This window comes from Cotesia typhae, unplaced genomic scaffold, assembly GCF_013202065.1.
Source record: "Cotesia typhae breed Kobodo isofemale line unplaced genomic scaffold, CoteBio_Ctyphae contig_123, whole genome shotgun sequence".
NCBI lineage: Eukaryota > Metazoa > Arthropoda > Insecta > Hymenoptera > Braconidae > Cotesia > Cotesia typhae.
Window position 1 is genome coordinate 3,245,563 of NW_027423715.1, and position 27,505 is coordinate 3,273,067.

The 27,505-nt window shown below is 27.3% G+C and overlaps 2 protein-coding genes and 1 non-coding gene across 5 annotated transcripts in view; 1 reads left to right on the forward strand and 2 right to left on the reverse strand.

The window, feature by feature from the left end:
- Positions 1-27,505, forward strand: part of LOC141536572 (protein AAR2 homolog) — a 100,994-nt gene that overhangs the window by 52,239 nt on the left and 21,250 nt on the right. The window contains exon 2 of one of the 2 annotated variants that reach the window (XM_074257204.1): positions 2,487-2,543. The gene's annotated coding sequence lies outside the window, so the exon portion shown is untranslated. Of the gene's footprint in view, positions 1-320; positions 2,544-27,505 lie in introns of those variants that run through there. The other variant, XM_074257213.1, reaches the window with a different exon arrangement.
- Sif (guanine nucleotide exchange factor still life) overlaps positions 5,069-27,505 on the reverse strand; it is a 31,853-nt gene continuing 9,416 nt past the window's right edge. Inside the window, exons 11-30 of one of the 2 annotated variants that reach the window (XM_074252281.1) lie at positions 27,262-27,504; positions 26,311-26,440; positions 20,102-20,247; positions 19,700-19,967; positions 19,141-19,284; positions 18,740-18,922; positions 17,417-17,671; positions 15,557-15,727; positions 15,235-15,421; positions 14,266-14,535; positions 13,649-13,968; positions 13,128-13,322; positions 12,600-12,708; positions 12,220-12,399; positions 11,205-11,323; positions 10,880-11,056; positions 10,607-10,794; positions 7,034-7,431; positions 6,714-6,935; positions 5,069-5,441 (exon numbers count right to left, since the gene is read on the reverse strand). In XM_074252281.1, coding sequence (XP_074108382.1) covers positions 5,263-5,441; positions 6,714-6,935; positions 7,034-7,431; positions 10,607-10,794; positions 10,880-11,056; positions 11,205-11,323; positions 12,220-12,399; positions 12,600-12,708; positions 13,128-13,322; positions 13,649-13,968; positions 14,266-14,535; positions 15,235-15,421; positions 15,557-15,727; positions 17,417-17,671; positions 18,740-18,922; positions 19,141-19,284; positions 19,700-19,967; positions 20,102-20,247; positions 26,311-26,440; positions 27,262-27,504 — 4,084 coding nt within the window. In that variant the 3' untranslated portion in view covers positions 5,069-5,262. Of the gene's footprint in view, positions 5,442-6,713; positions 6,936-7,033; positions 7,432-10,606; positions 10,795-10,879; positions 11,057-11,204; positions 11,324-12,219; positions 12,400-12,599; positions 12,709-13,127; positions 13,323-13,648; positions 13,969-14,265; positions 14,536-15,234; positions 15,422-15,556; positions 15,728-17,416; positions 17,672-18,739; positions 18,923-19,140; positions 19,285-19,699; positions 19,968-20,101; positions 20,248-20,883; positions 21,486-26,310; positions 26,441-27,261; position 27,505 lie in introns of those variants that run through there. The other variant, XM_074252288.1, reaches the window with a different exon arrangement.
- Trnal-uaa (transfer RNA leucine (anticodon UAA)) lies at positions 11,435-11,518 on the reverse strand. The gene has a single exon. It is a non-coding gene; the product is annotated as a tRNA-Leu (tRNA).

Here is a 27,505-nt window from a genome sequence, read left to right on the forward strand (position 1 = left end):
AGTTGCTTAATAGCGTGACACATCGTTATATTTTTTTATCAGTTCTACAGAATTTCTTGACTTAATATTTACTTTAATTAGGTACAAATATCATAAAAATTTTCTTGTAAACTGTAACAAAGAAAAAAAAAATTAGTAAATTTTTATGCTCGATATCTTTTAATTTAACGACCGGATTTTGAAAATCAAAAATAAATTTATTGGTACGATAAATTACAAATAAAAAAATTTTTTTTAACAGTAAATGTAAAAAATTAATAAGATATTAAATTAAAGATAGGAAGCATGTAAATAAATAAATGCAGAGTTCATAATGAATAATCATATTTTAATGACGCAATGATTGTACAAATGGATCTTTCGTAAACGTCTTTACGTAAACTGATAAACAATAACAGTAAATATAGTAAGTATAATCAATAATCGTAATTATACTGGCAATTAATACCGTATTTACTTATTTTCATGACTACAAAGTTTCAAACACAAAAACATTATTTTAAAATTTATTCATTCATTAATCACTATAATACACTCTTTGGCTCATTAAATCAGCTAATGTGCCAACAAAACAAAACCTTTTTAATTTTTTTATTATTATTATTAGTTCATATTCATATTCATATAATTTTTTAAATTCCGAAAGACTCATATTTTATTTATTTTCGTTTATTTTACACCTATTGGCGTACCGTTTCTCTAAATGATCTAAGAACTACATTTATTTCTTGTCTGTATAAAACAAGGGAAATATATAGAAATTTTTTTTTAAATCCTTTATTTCGATCCCCTGTATTTTATTTAAATATAATTTCCCTTGTCTCATTGTTCAATTGCACAAGATTATTTTATTTAGTTATTTTTTTTTTGTCATTTAATGTTTACCCGTTCTTATTTTTTGTTTTTTTCGGGAAATATCATAAACGGTAGCGTGAAGGTTGCAATGAAACATTTTAAAGGTGTAATTAATAATTAAAAAATAATAATAAAAATACAATAAAATAAAGAATTAAAAATATGATGCTCGGTACTAGGCCAACTATTGGGACGCCTCTAATCGAGAGGGTTTCGATACACTTTACATATTAAAACTAAAAATAATTATACAAATTTTCATTTCTGCCTTACGAATAAACACTTTTTTTTTTTTTTTTTTTTTTTTAAAGTCAATAATTATCAATCAATTACAATAATTGTTACATATAATGATTAATTAATTAATTATTTATAAAATAACGACTTTCGACCCGCGTATTTAACTAAGGTCAATCCCAATGTGCACGAAGATAGAGCTTGATGGCAATTATTTTTTTTATGAATCAACAGCATGATTTATTTTTTTATTTATTATTAATTATTTACTTTTTTATTTTATTTTATTTTTTTTTTTGGTCTAACTATCGTACAAAGGGAAGTCGGTTTTAAAATAAAACTTTAGAGATTTTATAAAAATCTCGGTAAAAAATTTTGAATACTCGTCTCGTTATGATTTGTCATTATAAGTTTGTTGTTATTAATTATTAAACTTTTATTTTATTTATTTAATACCTCATTATTCAGTAGATTCACAGCTTTGATTAATAAAATAAAAAATTAAAAAAAGAATTATCAAAGCTCGCTTTCAAATAAATTTTTTTAATTATAAAAAACATTTTTTAAAGGCAAAAACATTTTTACATTCGCATTATATTATATACATATAAATATATATTTATATATTCATACATATATATTTTTTTTTTATTAAAGAAAGCGAATTCTCTCGATCGGAGGACGAGCCTCGACAGAACTTTTACATAAAATATATTTATATATATTATATATAGAGATTGATATAATGCAATATAATAATAAATATTAGTTTATATATTTAAAATCAGCAACTTAAAATTTATTTATTTAAATATTTATATGTGCGCAATTTAATCCGCCTATTTAATATAATTTAAATAATTACTTAAATTAATTGTTCAGTTAATAACATTTGTTCGCTGTCGAATCTTAAGTGACACCTTAATTACGTATTTAGATTCATTATTTTATTAATTAATAAAGTTAGTCATCAATATATATGAAATAAAATCAATAAAAGTGAGTAATTGAAAAAAACGGGCCACATATACATTTAAATAGTTTTTTTTTTTTTTTTTTTTTTTTTTTTTAATTAAATAAAATTTTATTTGACCGTGTAGCTTTTTTTACATTACGCGCAATCAATGCTCGTTCTCGGATAATAACTCTATACCATATTTTTTTTTGTTTTTCTTTTTGTTTATTTTATTTTTTTTTATTTTTTGTCATTTATAATTGAGCCCTATATCATTATAATCTTTCTATGGTCCGGCATTAAAATTGTTATTTTTATTTTAAATATTTTTTTGTTTTTTTTTTTTTTTTTAACATTTTAAAAATTTTTTTATTTTCGAGTTTTTTTACTCTTATGATATCTAATCAAAGTCTTTGGTTATTTTTTTTTTTTTTTTTAGATTGGTGTTAACAGGCCTTGGCGAAACCCAGTTTCAAACCAATTCATACAACGCGTGGTGAGTTTATTTATTTATTTTTTTTGTTTGCTTTAAATATATGAGAAAATAAAAAGAGTAAAAAAATTTTAATTTATTTTTTTTACGATAATTTATACATAATAATATGTATTTTATAAATAATTAAAATTAAATTACTCTTTTTATGTATCTCGTATTTATTTTAACTCAATATTTATTATTTTATTTTAATATATTGTTATTATTAGTTTATATTTATTTAATATTTTATTTTAACAATGACACGTGCACATTTTTCACAATGTTATATAATATTCTGAGATTTATATTTATTTATTTATTCGTGACTAGTATGAGATTCATTATCGTCGAGCAGTATCAATTATACACGAAAATGCTGATTATCACGCGATTTAATTAAAGCTTTTTTTAAGTGACTTTTGTTCAGTATATTTTTTTATTAATATCAACATTTATATTAATAATATAATTAATATTATTTATTACTCCATTTAGTTGCTAAAAAGAGTTCAGTTAATTTTTATTTTTAATTTAAAAATTAAATTAATGAAATAAATTAAAAACTTTTTTTTTTTCTAAAATAAAAATGTAAATTTTAAATATTTTACTTAAAAAAAAATTTTTTTCTAAAATATTAATTGAATAAAAAATTAAATGAACTCTTGTTACAACTAATTATTTAAAATTTATAAATTTCAATAATAATGATTAATAAATTTAATATATTCGCGGTCAGTTTTTTCGTGTTAAATCAGACGCCGGCGAGTTAAATATCGTCACACGCGGCGTCTCTCGTAAATCATATCCAACACTTATAATTAATCTCACAATATAATTAAATTTTCTCTCAATAATTTAATCATCATCATAATATTTAATATACTCCACATAATTATTGACAATCAATATTAAACAGCTATACATAAAATGTTAAACATTCCAGCAATAAAATTATAATTATAATTTATAACAATACAAGCTCAACAATGCAACCAAAATTAACAAATAAACTTTTTAAAATTTGCTTCATAGAAGGCTAATTAAATTTAAGTAAAAAAAACAATTAACATTGCAGTAAAGTATATATACATTTTATACACAAAAGACTTGATTAAATTTGCCGTAAAAAGCTTGAGAATGACCTTGACTTATTATCAAAATTTGCCTCCTACGCTAAAAAAAAAAAAAAAATTCAAGTCGGCGCTTATGACTGAAGTTGTGTTTTTTTAAGATAAATAATTCAAATAATAAATGAATCATTAAATAATTAAATCAGCGTGGATCGGACCTGCCGAGATAACCGCGCGTGACGAGTTAACATCATTCGTTTACTCTGAGATTTATTATAATCTAACTTTTATATTATATATTATATTAATTAATATATATATATATATATATATATATATATATATATATATATATATATATATATATTGTTTAATGTTTTATTTGCATTTAGGTATTCATCTAATGGATACTTTCTGTTGCCTAATTTACATATTAATAAACCCAGTCATTGGTAATATGTTTATATACCAATAAATAATTATCAATTATCAATAATAATTATATCAGCATTGGATAATTTTTTTTTTGTTAATTAATTATAGTAATATCCACCCGTACTATCTGCTGATTAGCTAGTACTTTGAGTATTTTATAATTCGTAAATTTGTCAGTTCTATTTAATTAATATTCAATATTTATTTATTTAATATGTCAGTGACAATTTATTTGTCAATTACTGAAGATATTTAAATTTCAATATTTAAGCAATGGTAAAAATAAATTAGCTTGACTTTAAATATCCACAGAGATTAACAAATAAATTATAAAAACAATAAAACAACGGATAAACACAAATGATTTACAACTCAATAGAAAAAAAAAAAAAAAAAATTATATAAATATTTATAATTATGATTGCATTGATATTTGAACTATATATTACATTATTTATTATATAATAAATTTTACTTTGATTTTTTTTTATTAATTGTTGAAACAATACGGCAATTGAATATACATTTATTTATTTATTTTTTTTTTACTGTTTTATATATAAGTTCAAGTAAATTCAACAAATTAAATTTTTATAAAATTAATAATAAAAGATTAGTAATTTATTTTTTCTGTTAAATGTTTTATTTATCTCAAGGTTTTAACTGTAATATGCATATAACAATGTATGTGTACGTAAACGCTTTAATTATAAATGGAGCGTATTTATACATATATATTTTTTATCTTGTATATAGATAAGATTTTTTAGTTAATTTTTTATCATTAAAGTAATCATTATAACACTTCGTTTTTATTTTATTTTAATTTATTACTTATTTTTATCATTATTTTTTTTTTTTTTTTTTTTTTTTTTATTTTTTCAATTAAATTATATTCTATTAGCAAGATTATATACAGAAATTATTTTTATTGCTGTTCGTAAGTTTGAAATTAAACCAATAAAATTATTAAAATATTAACCCTGTTTTATTTTACTAAATAAATTTAAATAGAAATAAAATGAATTTTTTTTTCAGTCAGTATATTTTATTAAAGAATAAAAAAAAATGCGAACAGCAATAAAAAATAAATATTAAAAAAAAAAACGAGGGTTTATTGATTAAAAATAATGAATAATTAATTTACTAATCTATTATTGTTAAAAGAGTTATAATTATAAGTAATAATAAAATCTATGAGTAATAATTATTATTAAAAGTTAATAATTAACTTAAACGTGATTATTAAAGTTAGATTGTTGAGCACAATTATTGATTTCTATTAAAGACTTTCGGGAGGCGCTGTGGGCCGAATTAATGTCTGCAAATTCATCGGCCGACTTACCCTTTCGCGGCAATGTTGTGGCTTCCCCGAGTGACGGTAGTTCCCGCGGCTTCCAAATTGGTGAACCTGATAATAACGACGTACAGATTTTTTTTTGTATCTTATTTTAATTATTTATCACCCTCTCACTTTTATTTTCTCACTAATAATAATCATAATAATTCATAGAAAAAAAATTGTCTAAAAAAAAGTATCTTCATTCATAGGCGCCGACTTTCGTATAAAAATTACTTTAATAATATTTATTATTAGTAATTATAATTATTCATAATAATTATATATACGCAAACATATTGGTTCATTATAATAATTATTATAATATCATTAAAATTATTGCTGTACTACATTATTAAATAATAAGTTATAAATCAAGCTTCTCCACTTGCCCACTTTATTGCGGGCTTTCTTAACAAGCAATTTTTTTTTTTATTTTTTTTTTTTACTATGCATAGGGCTAGTAATTGGTAATTATTTTCGTTTTCTACCAGTTGGGTATCCTCAACCTTTTTATATACAAAATAATAACAATAATAGTGATAATAAAAATAATATTTACGAAATAGTTCTGTTTAAACAATCTAAATAAATAAACAATGCAGCAAAATAATTATTATTTTTGAGGTGAAACGTGCCGGGAAAGCGTGCAATAATTTACGTTATTCGTAAATATATTTTAGAGCTTTCCAACCAAGTATAATCCAGAAGTCGACGCCTATGATTGAGAAATACATGCAACTTAGCTAAATTTTAATAACCCGTTACCAAATAATATACTTTTATTTTATTTTATTATTATTTTTGATAAATAGTTAATTTTTTATTTATAATTAATATTTGTTTACACGATAATTAATTTTTCTACTTTTATTTTTTGATAATTCTTCAGCAAACTTCTTTTTAAAAATAAAAAAAAATAGAAAATAAATAATTAAAATTTTAATTAGTGATTAGGGTTTAAAAATTTTTATTTAGAAGTTTTTTTAAACTTTATGTGCGGTTTTAAAAGATATAAAAAATATTTAAAATTAAGTAAGCAAACTTTAAAAAATAAATCTTGAGTACACAGTAAAAAATTTTTTGACACAAAATTTTTTATTGTGTAGTTATTTACCATCAAAAGTTGGGAAAATAGAAGTTTTCTAAAAGAATTACCAATCTACCTTTACTAAAACAAAAGACCTATCGTAAGCTAGATCATTGCAAAAAAAAATAAAAATGCATGAACAAACTAAAAATATAAACAAAAGTATATTTATAATACCGATAATATCTACACCGGCAATTCACTGTACGGATCAAAATTTTTAACTCGTTTAGGCAACCTAGCACGCCTCTTACCCAGCTCTTTAACTGAAATAGGCTGATAGTTCTCGGGCTGGTGTGACGATTGAATAAGTCTCGCCTGGCTGCCAGTGCTACCAGCGGAGATGGTCGAGGTGGTACTTAGAGTCAGATGGTTAGGAGTTCGCCCCAAATTGGTCTTCTTCTCGCCTAAAAAAGCCTGAGAGTCCTCCTCACCCTCAGACTTTGTTCCTGAATCCATATCAATCTTTACTTCACCTAAAATTATTTATTACCACACGAAAAATAATAAAATCTAAGAAGGAGTAAAGTCAAAAAATTGCCATTTTTTTATAAAAATGACAATTTATTAGCACCTGAGGTATCACTGATGGTTTTGCTACGAGTACGGAATGAAATTTGTTGGATAGGAATGTCGTCGCAATCTCTGTCCTCGGAACTCTCGTGTTCAACTGAGGATTTTCGATGGCTGTGCTTTCTTCTTGAGTTCAGGGTGTTTGACAGGATCTGCTGCTTGTTCGCTTTCTTCGAAAGTGTCCCAGTCGCTCCGCCAAAATTGCACGGGGTTCCGCCATTCAGACCTTGATTCTGGGCCTTATCAAACTTCTCCACGTGTCCGGTAGACATCCGCGGGGCCATTGTCATCGGCGGTTGAGTTATGTTCGGTTTTGTCGATGGTATACTCATATTTCGAACTGATTCGCGAATTATCTGGCGTATTGTTTTCAAAAATGCATTTCTAAATTCTGTCGTGCTGTAATAAAATTATTTTCTTTAGATATATTTTTTATATTCAATTATTAATTACTCATTAAATAAATAACGTAAAATTATCTATTTGGTAAAAAGTCCAAGCGTACAATCTATATTTAACAGTAATGATTAAATATCTCTATCAACTGATAGCCCACATTTTTTTTGTCTTTACTTTATTAGTCTTACTTAAAAAAATATTTCAATTACTAAAAAGTGACATCTAAAAATTTTTTTGAATTAAATTTTTTTAATATTTTACTCAATTAATTTTTTTCAATGGGTTAATTAATGAATTAACTCATTCAAACGCTATTGCTTAAACTTAAAAATTTTTTAAAACTTCCATATCTACTTTACGATTTAAAATTCTAATTATGATTGTCATTGACGTCAAACGTTAAATCCGGTGACTAATGACAAATCGGACCTATTTTTTCGTTGTCTTTACGCAGTTAATGAAAAAAAAAAAAAAACTTAACTGTTAGAAATTAATTAGACAGATAAAAATTAATTAGTGTCATAAAAACGGCAATTAAAAAATGTAATTTTGTTATTTTATTCTTCTCAGTTCAAGTACGGCGTCAATAACTACAAGTTTCATTAAATATTTCCGTTTAAATAATAATGATTAATAATAACTTAATTTTTTTTGGTTTTTTAATTTTCGCAAAGTGTTTGACTACGATTGAAGCTGTAAATAATGCTAAAAACGGGCAAGTATTATTTTTTTTTATCCAAGCACTAATTTAGATTAATTTAAAGTCCATTTATTTTTTAATAATAGTATATTACACACCGAGGGAAGTAAAGTAAGAAATGTCTCAGATCACATGTAATTGTTGGCCGAGGCGAAACCGAGGTTAACAAACATGTGATCTGAGGCTTTCTTATTTACTTCCCGAGGAGTGTATGCTATTTTTTTGCTCGACAAAGGCAGAAAGTGGCAACTTCGTTTAGCGCAGCCGGCCGAAAGTTGACGCTTTCTGCCCGTCGAGCAAAAAAATTTTTTTTCTTCATACCTCGGTCGAAAGTACGTACTTTCCTCTCTAATGGCAGGAAAGAAAGTTTAATATTAACTCCCTGTGAGAAGTACACGCGCGCCCTCTGTAACGGCGGGAGGAAAGAATTTCTCATACGTAATTACACTTGTAACTAGGGACTGTTTATTCCGTCACTATAGCAAATTCTTAACCGTTGTAATTTCTATTGCTACCTCTAACCTTAAAAATATTTATCAATGTTGTTTTATCATCTGTTAAATCAGAAAAATTTCTGAAAATAATGTTCCTACCAGTAAACTATCATCAGAATACTCATCTAAAAATTTTAATTTGAATAATCAAGATATGAATTATCAAAACTGTATACTCAGTGGAGATATAATTTTTAACTGCTCCAATATTAAGTTTGAAAACTGTGTATTTTATGGAAGGATTATTAATAATTGCGATCATTCAAGAGAAAATTGAAACGATTAAAAAAAATACAATAAGAGTTTTTCGCTTATAATATGTTTTGTTTGATAAATTTTATAATAAATAATATAGTTTGTTAAACTAATGAAAATAAATACATCTTTGAAAAAATGAAATTAATTTATTTTTAAAAAATATGACCAGACTTGACTCTTCGAATGTATTTGATGCCTGCCCCCACGACCAGCAGCACTCGCTTCGCTCGTGCCGCAAATGTCGGGGCAGGCATCAAGACATACTTATCTGCACTTGAAGTTATAAAAAGTAAAATTGATAACGTACTTTCGACCGGCTATGAAGAAAAATCGTATACACTACACAGGCCAAAAGTTGAAATCTCGGCCGAAAATTCACCTTTCGGCTCTAGTAGTGTAATATACTATTAGATGAAATTTTTCAAGTTTAATTTTTTAAAATTAAAAATTTTAGATCGGAAAAATCTACAGAAGTAAAAAAATCAAATGAAACAATAAGTTTGCCTTTTGCTTTAATTGCAACAACAGTCAGCTCGATAATTACTGAGGACGAAGCGTCGAAAGAAAATATTAGGATCGAAGAAATCGCAACTACTCATAACCCAGTGCGAAGACAAAAATTTCGGCCGAATGCATATTATAAAAATGGTGGAAACTATGAAGCGGCTCTTGTTGTTCCTCAAGCACCCAAAAGTGTTTCAAAGAAACCTTTATCTATAACAGAAAGTGTAACTCCGGAGCTGAGAAACGAAACTGCTCCTCGAGTCCTCACGCTTGAAGAAACAGTTCATCCGATTGTATATGAGTTCGTTAAACGCGTTATACGCGTTAAAGATTTTTTATCTACAGCTAACAGAACTGAAATTTCGACGGTTCACCCAGTGGAAACTTCTTTCAACCCAAGAAACCCTAATAATCCGAAATTAAAATATTACCAAGACTTTTACCGCAAAGTTCTCAATGATACCGTTGATAATACCAATTCTACGCAAGATCATCGGGACAGCAGCTTCATTAGAGCTTACTACGCGCAGAAAAATTTCCCCACTGCTATAGACTATTCTAAGGAGGACGACAGTCTCGTTAAAACTCTAGGCGGTCCGAAAACTCGTGAAAAATCCAAAAGATTGCCTTTTAACACCAAAGACTTCTACAGTCCTAAATACAAGCAAATGTCTAAATTTCAGTATGACTTCTTTCCCCGCTATAATGGTTCGAAAGTCTACGTACCGATTCATGTATGAATTTTTAAATAATTAAATGTAATGTAAAATTTATTAATAATTAATCATATTTATTTTTCGTTGATTTTAATAAATAGTTATTTATCAAGGTGAATGATTTGTTTGTTAGTTAGTTATATCTGTTGATAAGAAATCTGAGTCAGTTCTATTTGATATCTTATCCGTTTCTCGATTATTTTTTCTAAATATAAATTTATAATTTTTTATTTCAATTAAAAAATTTTAATACCGTAAAATAAAATGCTTGTAATAATTATGGAGCCTCTAAATTATTTAAATAATTTTTAAATTCTATTTTTTTTTGTAAATATTATGTGCAAAAATTAAAATGTTGATTTTTAAATTTTTTATCAGTCATAAATATTTTTTAAGTTTGAAATTGATTATCGGCAGCAATGCGTCTTATCAAAATTAAATTTTTAATTGAAAAATAAAATTGTTATCCCAGCAAACAAATATTTCTGAGTAATATTAATTACCTGTTGGATAAAACGTAAACTTTTTCCGATCGCCTCTGTAATTGACTTCTTAAGTGAATCAATTCCCACAGGAAATGAGACTCCATGTCCTTGGCTGAGCTAGCGCGCACCTGTACCTCAGTTACTGGAATAAGTACTTGATAACGAATTATTTCCACTTCGCTGGAATTCGTTTTAGTTGAGACGCCCTGTAGGATTTTAATAATGTAAAAGCTTTTAAGTAGCTTCAAGCTACACAATAAAATAAATAAATAAATAAAATAATTTTTGTACCATAAGCTTTTTCTTCTGTCGCAATCGCTCTTTGCATAAAAATACAACCGCGGATTTGAATACAAAGCACATTGCATGAAGCTCCAGTCCTTTCTTTATTTTACCCAAGAAGTCTGATATATTCAGCCACTCCACGCCACCGTAATAAAGTAAATCGCCGGGGCTCAAATCGATCGGCTGAAAAAATTTTTAATATTCTGTATTATTTAGAGAATAAAAAAAATTTTGTGGCCGGTTTATTTATATGATAAAATTTATTATATTTGCTTAAATAAATTTCTTCATTTATTTAAATAATTTAATATAAAGTTTTTATTTTAATTACCTGCTTGCATGATTTTTGATGTTGTCGGAATAAATGGTCGAATATTGCGCCATACTCTTCGTGAATTCTCTGCATTTCGTTAATATGCTCGGCTACTTTTTCCATTCCCTTCAATGCCTCTGTAAATATTATTATTTTTTTTTAAATAATTTAAATAATTATTATTTTTAAAAATAGAATTAAATGTTATTAATTAAAATTAATTATAAAATAAAAATAGAAAAAAAAAATGCTGGGTGTGGGGTTCGAACCCACGCTCCCATCTGGGAACCAGAGCTTAAATCTGGCGCCTTAGACCGCTCGGCCAACCCAGCTCGTGTTTAAAAAAATCATACGTCGTATAAGACCGGTAGACAAAATTGAGGGTTTTATCGTCAATTTTTCTATTTTTTAATGAAAAAAGGTTGTAATTAATTATTATTTATCTCATAATTCATCATTAAAAGTTTAATCTTACTCAAAATTCAGACAATTATCAACTTTACTCCTAAAAATTAAATAATTAACACCGAATCTCTACCAGGTATTATTCAATAAAAAAATTAATTACTCATTTTTAATATTTTTTTTTTAGTTATAAAAGTCATATTTAAATTATTTTTATTAAAAAATTGATAGAAAATAATTCCGCGAGTATTGACTATACGGTAAGGAAGTGGCTCCATCTACCCAGTGTAACGCGTAAACATTAAATTTATGAAATGCGAGGCTGATTTTTTATTTTATAAATTTCATAAAAAAAAATATTTAAATTTAAAATCATAAAAATATTTTTTAGAAAATAAAAATTACAAACTTTGAATAAAATTGATAAAAAAAAATTTTTTTTTTAGCATAAAGTTAATTAAAATTAAATTAAATGCAATGGAATAATTGAAAAATAATTAGTAAAATGTTGAATTATACGTATGAACATTATTTTAAAGGAAGAAACATTTAAAGTGGATTTTTATATTAATTTTAGAAATATTTTGCAACAGTTAATTAAATAAAATATTAAAAAAAAAAATTGTACCGGTTAAATGTTGGTGTTCTTCGCTCCTTTCATCAGTAAGATTTTTCAATTGTTGTAAAAGCAAAGGATACTTTAGTATCCTTTGAATAGGTTTAATTAAATAAGATTCCAAAGTTGATGAATGCTGCTGTCGTGGATTTCTTGCTTGTAAAAATTCTTGTAGTGCTTGATTTCCTTCGTCTGTTAATTAGTTATAATACAGAACATATTTTTATTATTATTATTAAAATTTAATTATTAATTAATACATTTATTTCAAAGCAGCTTCTTCTTATCTTGTAAATAATTTAACACCATTAATTATTTTAATTCGCTCAAATAAACAACTGATAAATTTTCTAGGGCTTTTGTAATTGAAACTTGATGAATAATTAACTTACTTGGATGTAAAACTTTTTGAGCCTTTGAGTGACTGGCACAGAACGAGCTGTATAATTTGAAGTGATTCACGTAATATAAAAAGGCACTTCCAATAGAAAACAGGACACCCTACAAAGTCATTTAATTTAATTTAATTATTTTGAAAATAAAAATAAACAAGTCCTGAAAAAAATGATTAAAAATTTCCAATTAAATATAAAATATAATTAAATGAATTAATGTTTGCTATTAATTTTATAAAATTATCAACTGGTTATTTTATTTAATTACACAACTGGAATTTCTATTTATAATGTCAAAGGTAATTGCAAGCACGTTACTCAAATGGTATTTAATTTGACTGAACATTAGTGGAAAAGCGAGCAATTAATTACCTCAGAACTATTTTAAACAATTATTCATTTTTAATTTCTAGAACGTTAATTTTACCTGGATTTTTAATTTAATATCACATAAAATTTATTTCATGATAAATTAAATTAATAATTCAATTTGCATAAATAATTAACAATTTATTTAAATTTTACCTTAAATTGACTTGAATGGTCGAAGTTATTAAAATCAGCCTCCATTTCAATAGCATGATCAAGATTTTGCAAAAATTGCCTTTGAAATGTTACAATTTCTTGTATATTACCGAACAGCGCGTTTATTTCGGCATTTGACAAGAATGTTTCTCGTTTTAGCGGCTCCAGATAATTTTCTAATAAATTATTAAGATTCTGAAATGAATAAAATTATTTTTTTATATGACACTGAAATTAATAGACATTTTATAATTTTTTAAAAAATAAATTGAATTAAAAAAAAAATTTATTCCATCTTTAAAAGCTCGAAAAAAATTTTTTTTAATAATTTATGAACTAATTTATCATTAAAAAAAATAGTCAAGTATCCTAATTTTTATTTAATTCTTTATTGAGTAAATTATTGGTCTCTTAATAAATCTCGACTTTAGTAAAGAAGCTTGAAATAGCTTAGACAGGCTTGAATTGGAATAAAAAAAACCGAAAATATAAAATTTGTAATTGGGAGTGTTTAAATTTACCTTTACGTAAGTACGTTCAGTATCGATGAGTTCGCAAATAACTTTTTTAAGTTTTTCCGCATCGCTGAGCTGTCGGCTCGGCGTTAATACTTGAGAATGAGAGCTTACGACACTGCCAGTAGGACTAGATTTACGTGTTTCGCTGGGTGAGCGACAGATTCCAGTAACTTGTTCAGCAGTCTTCAATAAATTTTCAATCTCAAACGAATTTGTTCGTGACGTCTGCTTGTTATTTTCTAATTGAGAACCAGAAATACAATCTTTCATTGTAAAGGCACCGTCGTGCATAATATAACCACCACCACCACCACTCTCTTTGCCTAAAAGATAAAGAAAGAAAGCAAAGAAAAAAAATATATAAAAATAATAATAATAACAACTGTTAAATTAAATTTATGTCTCAATTTTCAACGAGACTACTGACAAATTCTAAGCAATTACTTTTCAATTGCGCGAGACTAATGAAATCGTTAGATTGAGATTAAATAATATTTTTCAAGACATTTCATTGATACAAAAAATAAATAAAGATTTTTAATATTAAATAATAAATGAAAAAAAAAAAAAAATTTAATTAAAATAAAAATGTGTAGCTATTAAATAGGGATGAAACTCACTCCATCCTGGTACGGCTGGAACAATCAGCCCGGAAATCATTTCTTCACTGATAACTGGCGGATCTGTAGGCGGTGGCGGACATACCAGGCTTTCAATATCATCGGTTACTCTCACAATACCCGGTGTAACGTCTGGTGGCTCTGTTCTAGATGACCGCATCATCATGCACAAAGCTAATTCTTCTTGGAGTACACTCTCCAAGTACATCATATCCAGATCGCTTACTATTGCTCCATTTATTACCATAATTTCATCGCTTTTAATAATACCTGAAACATTTATTAGATTTTTAATTATTTATTTTTTCGTATCAGGCGTCTTGATCCTCCGATAAAATATCCCTGAGACTAAATTTTGAAGTTCTCAGTTTAGAGATAATAAATAGATTTAACTACTTGTTAAATATTTATTTTAAAATAATTCTTTTTCTCAAAAATTTTAATTCCGTGCAAAAATATCTAAATAATTTTTTATTACATAAATTATATTTTTTTTTACCGACGATTTATTACTTAATAACAAAAAATTTTTTTAAATTTAAATATTCTTTCAATGTTAAATTTTTTCAATACTTTTTATTTATATACACATAACTATTTTCTTAAGAATATAGTTACGGATTATTATATTCAGTCCATCGGAGTGAACATCATTCACCTTTACTTGATCACCGATGAGTGACTGATAAAAAATCAATTTTTTCAAATAACACAATTAAACGTTCTCGTGCGTGGATGTATGTAATTATCCTTGACTACGTCATTTATTAATAATCATCCCGTCTAATTGTTCTAAAATTATCATACTTGCTAATAATAATAATACATCAATATTAACAACCGACTATTAAAAATAATAAATTAAATACTAACTTTAAAATTTTAAATTAATCCGTCAAAATTATTTATTGAATTTTAATTAAAATTTAATTTTTGATTGTTTTTTTGAAAAATAAATTTAATAATCACCGTTTTGCATGGCTACGCTTTTATCCTCGACACGACTGACGTAACAACAGAGTTCGTCCTGTCGATCCGAATTTTCTATAAGTTCCGCCTCAACGGAGAAGCCCCACATTTGATCGAGAGTATTTCTCTGAAGTTCTACTTGATAAAGTATTTTTGCGCAGACCTCGACTACTTCGTGGGTGTGTAGCTATTTTATAACAAAAATAAATTCAATTTTATTATTATATAATAATTTAATAATAAAAAAAAAATAATAAATAGAGAAATCTACATCTACAATTGATTTATCACAAACAATTTATTTTATCTGCAACGAACTTACGTAAGTTTCAATTGTATCTGTCCTGTGAGGCACAAAGTAATTATGGTCTTCCATTTCGCGTCGTTTCTTCACTCGGACGAAATGCTCCATTGGATTGAGACCTTTCCTGCTGCAGGCATTTGCCAGGAACTCTTCTACTGTCATTCCTTCGCGGAGGAAAACTGATACAAACTAAATTAAAAAATAAATTTATTTATCGTCAATTTTATTTTTTTAAAAAAAACTAACTTTAAAAATTCTATTACATAAAAAAATAAAATAAAAAGGTAAACTCGTTTTTTAATCTCAAAGTAACTTAATTATTTAAAGAGTTCCGGAGTTAGTTAAATTTAAAATAAATTTTTACGATGAGCAAATTTTAAAAATTTATTAACCATGAATTTTTAATTAACTTTAGTCTTAATAAATTGAATAATTTAAGTGAAAAGTGATATGATGAGAAAGATTATTTTTGAATATGATATTATTATATATCTCAGAGTTAAATTAGTTTATTATGATATAAAGCTTTGACTAAAACTTAGATTAATTATGGATTAATTACGTTAGTTACTATAAATATCAAGTATCGGTAGAAACCGAGCCCTTAGGGTACAAAAGCAATTTTACGGTACTCAAAAGCTCAAAAGTTAATCAGCTTTAAGGAAAAAATCTTCTTCAAAATTTTTTATCGAAAATAAATTAAAAAAATATATTAAAAAGTCGGCAAATAAATTTTTTTAATTAAATTTTATTAAAAAGTTTATTTTAATAAAATAAAAAAAGCTCTCATAATTTATCTAAGCAGGAAATAAATGCGGTTTTTCTCTAATGACAAAGATTATTGCAAAAAGTTGATTGATTTTATGACTAAGCCTGGATTACACTTTATATGTTTGAAAGAGAAATAAAAAGAAGAAAATAAAACAAAAGTTACAACATATTGAGCTTTAAAATAGGTCAAAGTCACTCTGTTCCGTACGAGAGTTAATAAATTTATCGAGTGTTTTTATATATTTCATAACTTCTGGAAGCGGATTTATTTTGTAACTTTCACTGGAAATATCGACAGGAAAAAAAGTTTTTAAAAGTAATAAAATAAAGAGCTGGAAGTCTTAAAAAGGTATGAAAAAATTCGCTAAAACTTAAAATGTATTTTAGGTGAAGAAAACAAAATTCTGAAGAAAAAGAAAAATAGAATAAACTTTTTAAAATTACATTATTTGGAAGTAAAACTATTCTATAAAATTTATATGTAAATAAAACTATCGATTTCTTTTTTCCACATTATATCTCACGGGAAGAAATTCAATTATTGATGAAACTACCCGGCTTTATTGCAAGTAAAGTTTATCATCAAACTCTTTGCTATTTTAAAAATAATTATTGGAGTTTTAAATAAATTGTTTCTTTAATTGTAAAAATATACAGAGCCAAGATTCGAATAAAATAAAATAATTAATAATTTTAATCCAAAATAAATATCTACCGTAAATTCAATAAAACTTTAAAAATATAACAATAAATTATAATATTAAATATTTAAAGCGTAATTGATAAAGTTTTAATTACAGTGTCGCAGGATAAATTGAATGAATAAACCCAATAAATCAGAGCTTAAATCTCAATCGGATAATTCAAAAGAGCAATTAAACTACAGGAAACTAAAACTGCCGGTTATTAGTTTAATAAAAAGTTTACAAACTGGCTTAGTATAGCTGAAGTTAACATACTTGATACTTGACTAGAGGTATTACAGCTCTTGAAATTGATTGCATTTGTATTTAAAATTAAGTGGCTCGGTCTCAATACTTGGTATTAAGTCTAAGAGGATGAAAAAAAATAACAAAATGCTCTGCCGTAAATAATAAAGCTTCTTACTTGGTTTTCGGGCACTGAAACTTTAACGCTCTTCTCGTCATCCCTCGAGGACATTTGCAAAGACCTGCGACTAGATCCACTATTTGATCTTGACAAAAGTGGAGGTCTTCGTTTAGTTGCACCGCGGCCAGCTAACAAATTATTGAGCAAGGACGGGCTTCGGGCGCAGATAAATGCATGGAAAGAGGACACTGTGAATACGCCAAGTTTGTTCAGGGTTTGCTTTGTTGCTCTTGATACATGAGTTAGTAGACTCTGAAATAATCCAGCCAAAAATTACTTTGATTAAAATTTCATTCTTCGATAAATTTGTTTTTAAAAAAAAAAAATTGAAGAAGCTGTAAGAAAGTTTTTTTAGATATACACTATTGCAGATGAATCTTTGCAACTGTTTATAGGTCACGGCCGTAGCCAGGAATTTATTATTGTACATTTCTGACACGAAGAGAAATTTAAAATTTGGAATTGTTTCAAGATCCTGATTTGCGGAAAGTTTATTTAATTAATTTGATGAATAAAAAATCTTTTAAAGATTTAAGTTTATCCCGATGTTATACTCACCAAGACCTTTTATTTGAGTACCCACATCAATTTTTTATATATTTTATATATATATATATATATATATATATATATATATATATATATATATATGAAAAATATATCAAAATGCATATGGGTACTCAAATGAAAGCTCTTGATGAGTGTAACATCAGAATGAGCTTATATATTTAAAAACGTCAATATTTAAGAAAGTACAGTGCAATTTAACAAAATTCATTATTTAACAAAGCAAAATTTTAATTCTTCATAATTTACAAGTCACGGTAGTCACATAATGACTGCAAGGTTGCTAGTATTTTAATTAAAATGAATAAAAAATTTTATCTCTAACTTGAATTAAAAAACTTTTTAAAATAAACTTTCAAAATCCTTGAGAGTAAATACATCCTTCATAATTATAAAAAAATCGATTTTTTAATCAACAAATATTTATCTACCAACGTATTTTTTTTTTTTCCAAGGCTGTTGTAGAAGCCTTTAGAAACATACTCATAATTAAACTTAATTAATATATTCATCAAAGTATCTTTTTGTTTGTAGAATTATTACACACCAAAAATAAATATTTTAAAACAGTAGGCTTACAAATATCAGCTTTAAATGATAAGCCTGAAATACACCACTAATTATCTTAATTGGATAGCATGAATGTTCGCTCTCACGCAATTATGTTCGCTGATAAGCGTCATGAAACATCGATCGATAAATTTTTCGTCGCTTGAGGAAAATTCTGACAGAACTGTTTATAAAGTGACGTACCTTCGGATTGGGTAATTCTCCACTCTGCAAACTTGCCATATAACATCTCAAGCGGAATTGCTCGCAGTGAAGACGCTCGAGATTCTCTTCCCATTGAACAATTTGGTTACTAATCTCTTGCTTAGTTTCAATGTCAGAGACAACGGATTGCTGAAGATCAGCCATATGCTTCAATTTGTAATCCTGACAAATTAAACAAGGACATTCAAGTTAATATTCTTCTTCATAATCAACTTTGTAAAAAAAAAATCAACGAAGAAATTAAAAAAAATTTTTTTACTTAAAATTTTTCATCCCGGATAAAAAATTTCAAGCTTTTTCGGAAGCGAACCTCTGAAGAAATAAATAAGTGCTCAGTACAGCCAAAAATGTTGAATTAAAGATCTGTTAAATTAACTCACCGACTCAATGGCTTTTTCCAACCGGAAAATTTCCTCCTGTAGTAAATGTAAAGTACCAGTTTTACCACGGTGTCGGGCAAAAGCCGCGGCACAGGCTGAGTGAATGCTATTCACCCAGTTCTCAAGTTCCACTTGACACGGAGCCTGAAAAACAAAAACTCATAGTTTCTCATGGAGTGGCATTGTATGTCTACCGATCGTCGATAAACTCTTGATTTACAAGTGTCTAGACTCTTTAGAAAACTAAGAAGACAAGTATAAGTGCGGAAGTCGCTAGTAAAAAAACAACCAACAGCATAGAGCTTTATTTTTTTCTTCTTTACGACTAAACAGTTACTTTTCAAGGTAGTACGCAATATTATGAAAGCAATATTTTAAGAAATCCTCGAAACTTTGAATGTCAGTCTTGGCAGAAATGGCAAAAGAAAAAATATAAATTATGTAAATACAATAAATATTTAAAGTTTTTTAGTTTTAACAGGAAAATTAATTTTTTTTTTAAACTCTTATTTAAAAAAAAAAAAAAAAAAAAAAAAATTCAATTTGATAAAATTTCTACCTGAAACAAGTAAGCGTCTCCAAATGCAGTACTTAAACAGAATATGTAATCTCGCTTAGGGTGCTCCGGAATCGGTTGCATTATCGCGCCATCCACTATAATAAGGTGTTTCGGGGCTGTCTCAACAGCTCGGCTTTCTTGGGACTCGCAGGGATAAAACAATAGGGTTGTACCCTTCAGACAAACCCAGTAGCCCTTCCAACCGCGTTTCCTCGCCAATTCAATTTGATGCTTTTTGCGCAGTAACCATTTTTTAACGCTGAGATAACTGGAGCGACAAAAGTACAAAAGGAATTATTTTTAAATGAAGGAGACGCTTTTTTTTTTATGGTAAAAGATAAATTAAGTGTCACACGAAATGGATGTTACAATATGCCAATTACGGCAAATTGGGTGACGTACCCAGCTTTTCGCACTGCTCCGGTGCAGTTAAATGAAGCTGCTGCGGTGCCAGTTTGCTTTCCGCGGTAAGGTGAATTCATAACACTCTCTCCGTCGTCATCGTCGCTTACCGCTGTTGTTAGTGACATACGGTCGTCATCTGACATCTGTAAAAATAATTAAAATTTAAATTTGAACTCTAATTAATTATTTTCAATAATTAAATTATTGAAATGTTAAAAAACTATTATCGAACAATGAAATTATTCAAAATTTCACGGTTTATTACTCAATTCAATTAACTGATTATAATCATAAGCTAAATATAATTAAATCCTGTCTAATTAAATGCTTACGTCATAAAATTTATTTACGTGAAAAAAAAAAAAAAAACGTAAAATGTTTCAAGTGCTCTCAATTGAAGAGAAAAAATTTGTTTTTATTTTTTTATTTCAATAAAAGCGAAGATACTTATTACGAAGTCACTAATTGCTCGCAATGAACCAGAATATTTTTAAACGCCAACAGCGTTTTATCATCAAGCTTCACTTGAATAAAATGAATTAATTCCACAATGTTTAAATTAAAAATCAAAGTATTTTACAGCTCCTTGTCACATAAAACGTCATGTTAACTCGAACTTAACGAGTAAACATAAAAAAAAAATCTAAAAATGAATAACCCCTGACATTTCAATTTCAAGCGTGTCATGATATCCAATTATTCGTTTAAAAAAAAAAAATCCTGGGATAAATAACAGGCTTTATAAAATAAAAATTCACCCCGTGAGCCAGGACCTTTACCTTCTTGCCAACGAAGCCATTAGTGAACCTTATTTCCGGATCAAAACTGACGACCTTTCTCAAAAACTCGGCGTTGCAATCATCCGCAGTGAGATGGGGATGATAATGACAATAGCAGCTCTCTTTGAGGAGCTTCAAACTTTTCTTTGACGAGCCGTTCATTTTGTACATAATTCCTTTTTTCGCGTAACTCAAACCGTCGATATAACGATGAGCCCAAGTACTGAGCGCGCCGTTAATTATTTTCAACAACTTGCAGTAGTAACCCTCAACCCCAACTTGGTTGACTTTTTCCTCAACACTTTTGCAATTGTACCAATAAAGTTTCTTGGTGTCGTTAATGTTAATAACACTTATGGTGTGTCGCTTGCACAGACAGATGAGCTTTTTGCACTGCTTTCTGTGTAGAGTTTTGAGATCGGTGTAACCCTCGGCTACACTGGTATCACCGCTCACTGCCAGCAGATCTGGAAAACTAGACGCACACCCCGGTGACCATCCCTGATCTACCATGCTTCACTCAGACACCTATAATAACAACAATGACAGTGTCTGTGTCTATATCGGTGAGCGTAGTATAAGAACCCAAGCACAGACAAATGTTTTAGTAGTAAAAGCACAGCTCGCCATCGTTTTAGATCTAACGGTTAAATAACAGAGCTTCCTAGTGCACTAGTGGCTGACTGCTTAATGTTCTCTTGCTTTGCTTTACTTTATTTTCCCTTTTTTCTCAGTCACTGTCCCACATTCTCGCAATTGTCTTCGATGACGAAGCTGGATGGATTCTTCATCAAGGGTGGCTTCCATTATTGTCTTCCAGTTGCTGCCAACTGTTTTCTCTTACTACTTATTATTTATTATGGATGCATTTACTTGTGATAAATAATAATAATTTACAAGACTTATTGATAAAAAGTACTTGGAGTATTTTATTTTGATTTATTTATTTATTTCTTCTTTGATTTTTAATTAATCATTGAATCCTTTGTGTCTCATAATAATAGACATTAAACTCGAAAATTCTTTTATCGCAAATTTAACGCCACAAATAACCAATGTATACATTACATACAATGTAAATATTTTATAAGCTCTGTGCATCTTACATCTCTTCTGTCAGATTTAAAACTATGCTCCATATAATTAAAAATCATTAATAATTAATGAAATACTACTAATTTACTAGGACGTTATTTACTTTTAATTATTTATTATTATTATTATTATTATTATTATTATTATTATTATCAATATTTAGATAAATATTCTTCAACAATTTAATTAGCTTGTAAATAGTTTTTTAAACAGTTGAAAGACTATGTATATAAAAATAGTTTTTAAAATATTTATTTATTTAAAAGTACTGTTTTTAATAAATAATTTGTACGTATGTGTAAACATAAAATAAAATAATTTAGATTTTATTGCAACCGGAAAACATTGGCTAATAGTTTAACTAAGCCAATCGTTACAACCGGAAATCGATATGATGCACTCGTACAAATCGACACAATAAATAATTAAAATTTAATAATAAAATAACTATTTCACAAACAGGTTTTAAAATAACTCTATTTTTATCTTGATTCTTCATTATTAAATTTTTATTCAATAAATGTTTCTTCAACATCCAGGTACCTGGTTATATCGCGCGTTAAAACATTTTTGATTTATCCCGCTATATTAATATAAATACTAATTGCAATTGCTATTAATTAACCCACGATCACACTTACATCACAGTAAAAGTATTTTCAATATTATTATTATTATTATTATTATTATTATTATTATTATTATTATTACAAACGTATATATAGATCTGTGTATTTATTTATAAATTATTTCTTCAGCTGAAAATTTCTTCGATAAAATAATTCCCAAGTCATCATAAACTGCGCAACTGTGGCCACGTTCACCCTCTGGATCTTTAACGGTCGACGTCCACACGCAGCAAAATATATCTGGACGTCGACCGCGTGCCAATGTTTCCAACAATTTATTGACCTACGATCTCAAGACATCAAAAAGTCTTCATTGTTCTAAAGTAAGGTCTTCTTAGAGCCCTTCAGTATCTACCCGAAATAATTTATTGCTGCTAAATAGACAACTAACCAGCTATCGGCACTAAAATTATTTTCGAGAAAATAAACTCGAGATTTATTTTCCGCCTTCCATGTTGCGAATTAATCGATTAAAAACAGAGAAGAACACTGATAAGCTCCACTAAAAATCACTAAAACGATGATCGGTTAATTACAGAGATAAATTATTTTAAAAATGATTATCTCGTCCCGGAGCGCGGGTGAAGCGCGTCAGCACAATCTGGGGAGCAAGTTGTTGAGTAAATAGTCACTGGCAGCTAACCAGGATGACGGACATGGTACCAACGGCGCTTGCTCGTTGCTGATAATGGTATCAACTGTTATGAATAGTAATAATGTTAAAGCGGTGTTGGTGTGTAGGTGTTTAGCTCTGGATTGGAATCTAGTCTGGACTGGAGGAGAAACCAGCTGCGTGAATAGATAGAGCCTGACTCTAGTCAGTGTTACACTACCTACTACCTCCTTATGACCGAATCAATAACGTTGCAGTGACGGTAACGTTGTGCCAGTGATGCTTTTCGTTGGTAGGTAGCGAGGTAGCTGGGTATGTAGGTAATGTATATATAGCGCCGATGGTTCAACCTCCAAGCTCTTATACGTGTGGGATATTCGTGCACAGCTCTCCTATGTGTAATTTTAACTCACACAGACCGGGGATTCCAGATAAATGCTTCAATTATTGGGCATGCGCGATCGCTCATTTTTATTCTACTTATTTTTAACCCCACTATAGTGTTGGTACCGCAACGCGCCAATTTACTGTTGGCAACCCCGCTGTTTTATGTATTTATTTCTTCTTTGTTTTCTTTCCAAACAGCTCTATTTATTTTTCAGATATTTTTTCGGTTTTTTTAGTCTCCGGTATTGAAAATGTGATAAATTATACGCTCCTTAGGGTAAATGATGTTTCAATTTATTTATTTTTAAAATAAAAATGTTTTTTATAGTTCAAATTTTTTTAATTAAATATAATTTAAAATTTAATGAGTAAAATATTTTTTTAAATATCAATTTATAATTATTTTTTAAATATTGATAAAAAGTCAGAATTTAATTTCTAAAAAATATTTTTTTTTTATTTTAAAAATATTAAAATAAAATTTTAATTAATTTAATTAAAAAGTTAAATTTTTTTTGAATATTATTTTAAAGATTTTTACCCCCCGTTTTTTTCTAAATAAAAAAAAATCTAGATGTACGTCATTGGAACTGCATTAAGGGCGAGCCGCTATAAGCACTTGCGCATGCATAAATTTTGAAAGCAAATTTAATATTGGGGTTTATTTTTCGTTTTACCGCAAGCTCTTGGCTCTTTGATATCTCGTAATCCAAACTCAGTGATACTTTTGTAGGAAAATAGCAAATGAGCGTCAAGTATCTGGCTTATATCTCCGCCTCCGTCCCTTTGCCGCGAGATATGAGAAAAAATATGTTGTAGATAAATAAAGAAAAGACGTAACTATTTTCCACTATTGCAACTTCATATGCTTTATAATTTTCTATACCCTAGCACAGGGTCAGTAGGTTATCGATATTTGTCCTTTTAAAAATAAAAATAGATATACAAGGCTGAATTACTTTGAGTTTATATTATATGTATAAGTAGTACACCCAGTGTATGAAATTTACCATTAAATTTATCCTGACATTTCTATATAAATTTACTATCTAGATATAACTTTGTATGTTAAACTTTTATGAATTCAAATTCATTTTTACAATTCAGAAAATTACATAAAAATATATCGAGAATAATATTTAGCAAAGTTTTATGATAAATTTTTTAATAGCTTTGATATAAATTTATCTGATTTAATGCTCAATTTTTTTTTTTTTTTTTCATTTTATAAGTTGAAAGTTATTTTGAATATTTATTGAACCGTAATAAATATAAATGACTAGATTTAAGCGATATTGATTGACAGTACAGTATGAAGTAAATACTGAGTAATAAATAATAATGTAAAACATTAGTTTTAATAGATTTGACAACTAGAGTGATAGATTGCGCTGTGAGAATTTCAATTCTCTGATTTTAAATATCGAAATTAGATACAATTTATCGCGACACCAAAGTGAAAGGGTTTGTTCGGAATTTATTAGATTTCAGAGGCTGTTGAATTCAAATTGAGTGAATACCTCACATGCCTCTCTCTCTCTCTCTCTCTCTCTCTCTCTCTCTCTCTCTCTCTCTCTCTGTCCGGAAGTTATAAAAAAATTCATGTAAAATGTAAATTTTTTATTATTAAATTCTACTGACACTGAGCGGATTGTTATTCTTCTTTTATTGAAAAGACTCTAAAAAAATCGAATTCTATGGATATCTTTATTTTTCGCTGACATTTTTTTGTTTAATTAAAATTTTAAAATAAAATAAGAAATTTGGAGGAAAAAATATAATATTAAAATTTTTTTAATTTATAATTTTTATATTGAAGAAATTTGACACCTAGTCAATCGCGTAAAATTTTTGGCAGCTCTTTCATACATTAAATAATTCAATGCATTCATATTATTTGGTGTCCAAACAAATGTATTCATGAAATTTTAAACTATGTAAAGAATTTTGGCATTTCCTCTAAATAACGGACGGAACATTTTATTTATTTTTTAAATTTCAATGTATTTTTATGAAAAATTACTTTTAAATTCTCATTCGTCATCAGAGTAAGACAAAAAAATTCTCCAGTTGTTTATCCAAGTATAAAAAATAAAATAGGTATCGTTTATTCTCAGAGACTTCAAAACTTTTTAAAAATACTTTTTGTTTATATTATTTAAAGCCGTAGATAATAAAAAATATAAATAAAATTTACAAATAATATTTTTTTTACTCGTAAAATATTTTACGAGCCGAAATAATTAATTAGCTTCAAAATAAAATACTACACAAAAAGCAGCACACCTAAAATAATAATAATGATAATAAATTCTGCTTTAATTATAAATTATTCTGAAGAATATTCCATTGGATCATTAAAATTTTCACCATCATAATAACGAAATGACTTATTTTTATAACTACTGAAAGTTAATGCAGTGTAAAAAGTTACATAATATTTTTTATCACACGTAACTCGATACGTTATCTCTTTACATAATTTATTAAATATCAGGAGATGAATATTTTTAAATTGCAGTAAGACAGGTGCCGGGTATCCAATATTAACTGGAGTGTTTTTCTACCCTTACTAGAATAATAAAGAAGCTTATAGTCACATCGGTGAAAATAATGAATGGTTTCTCTTACATAAGTAAAGGGAAGAAAAGATCTGGACGCTGATAAGACAACTGAGAACTGATAAGGTCAATGACCACTTACCTCTGACGACGTCAAGTAGCAGAGTCTTGAGTCTGTACTTTCCAAGGATGCTTGTTGCACAATTCCGTATCTGCTGTCTCTATCAGACATGTAATCTGATCTTACACTGTCTTGTCGATCAAATGTTCCACTAGAAAATAAATCACTCCATTATTTTATTTATTTATTATTAATCATAGAAATAATAATAATTAAAAATTAACCTCAAGTTAAAAATTATTATTATTATCTATATTATTAAGAGAATATGAAAAATTTTGTCTCCTGGATAATCAAATGATAAAATAGAATTTTTTAGTAAAATTTAATATCATTGCAAAGGTCTTAACTTTAATTTGTGCCTTTTCAAAGTTTTATTTCATTCTCACCGATAGTCAATTTATTATGATAAGTATTTAGACAATATCTAAGCTCACCCTGACATTACACTCATCGAGACCTTTCATTTGATTACCCACATTAATTTTTCATATATTTATATATATTATATATAAATAAAAAAATAAATAAAATCGGGAATTGAAAATAATAATAAACATTTATTAAATTGACATATTATTTACTATAATAATCTTTTATATTATTTTTACCAATAATTTATTATAAACTCTTGAACATAAAAACTTTAACTTCAAAAATATTTGTCCCAATTTAACTTCAGAGTATATTGATAAATCTAAAATGATTTAGTAAATCTCAAAGTTGATAAACTTTTAATAAACACTTTAAGTAAAAACGTCAATAGATAAGCAAGATTTGACATTCAAAGACATTTTCTTCCAACTAAAACTTTTAATTGAATTTATTAATAAATAATTATGTTAGCTTCAAGACATCAATACGAAAAATAGACATAAAATGATTTCATAAAAAAATAATTCAATTTAAATCATAAAAATCTATGACTTCTGAGTTTAGTTTTAGAAATTGCAATTAATTAAAATAACTAACCGTTGTTCCATTGAGTCAGTTCTATTTGACCTGTAGCCACTGTCATTGAGGCTATTTTCCTGTCGCAACGAGGGCAATGACTCCCAAGGCGATTCTCGCTTGTGTCCGCGGTCATAACTAAGATTTATAGAATTAGAGGCTGCTGATCCTAGTGTTGAGCTGCCAGATCGCCACCCATCTGAATGTCGGAACCATTGAGCTCTAGCTGACTCTCCGATGCAGCTAGTACATCTTTGCGAGACGC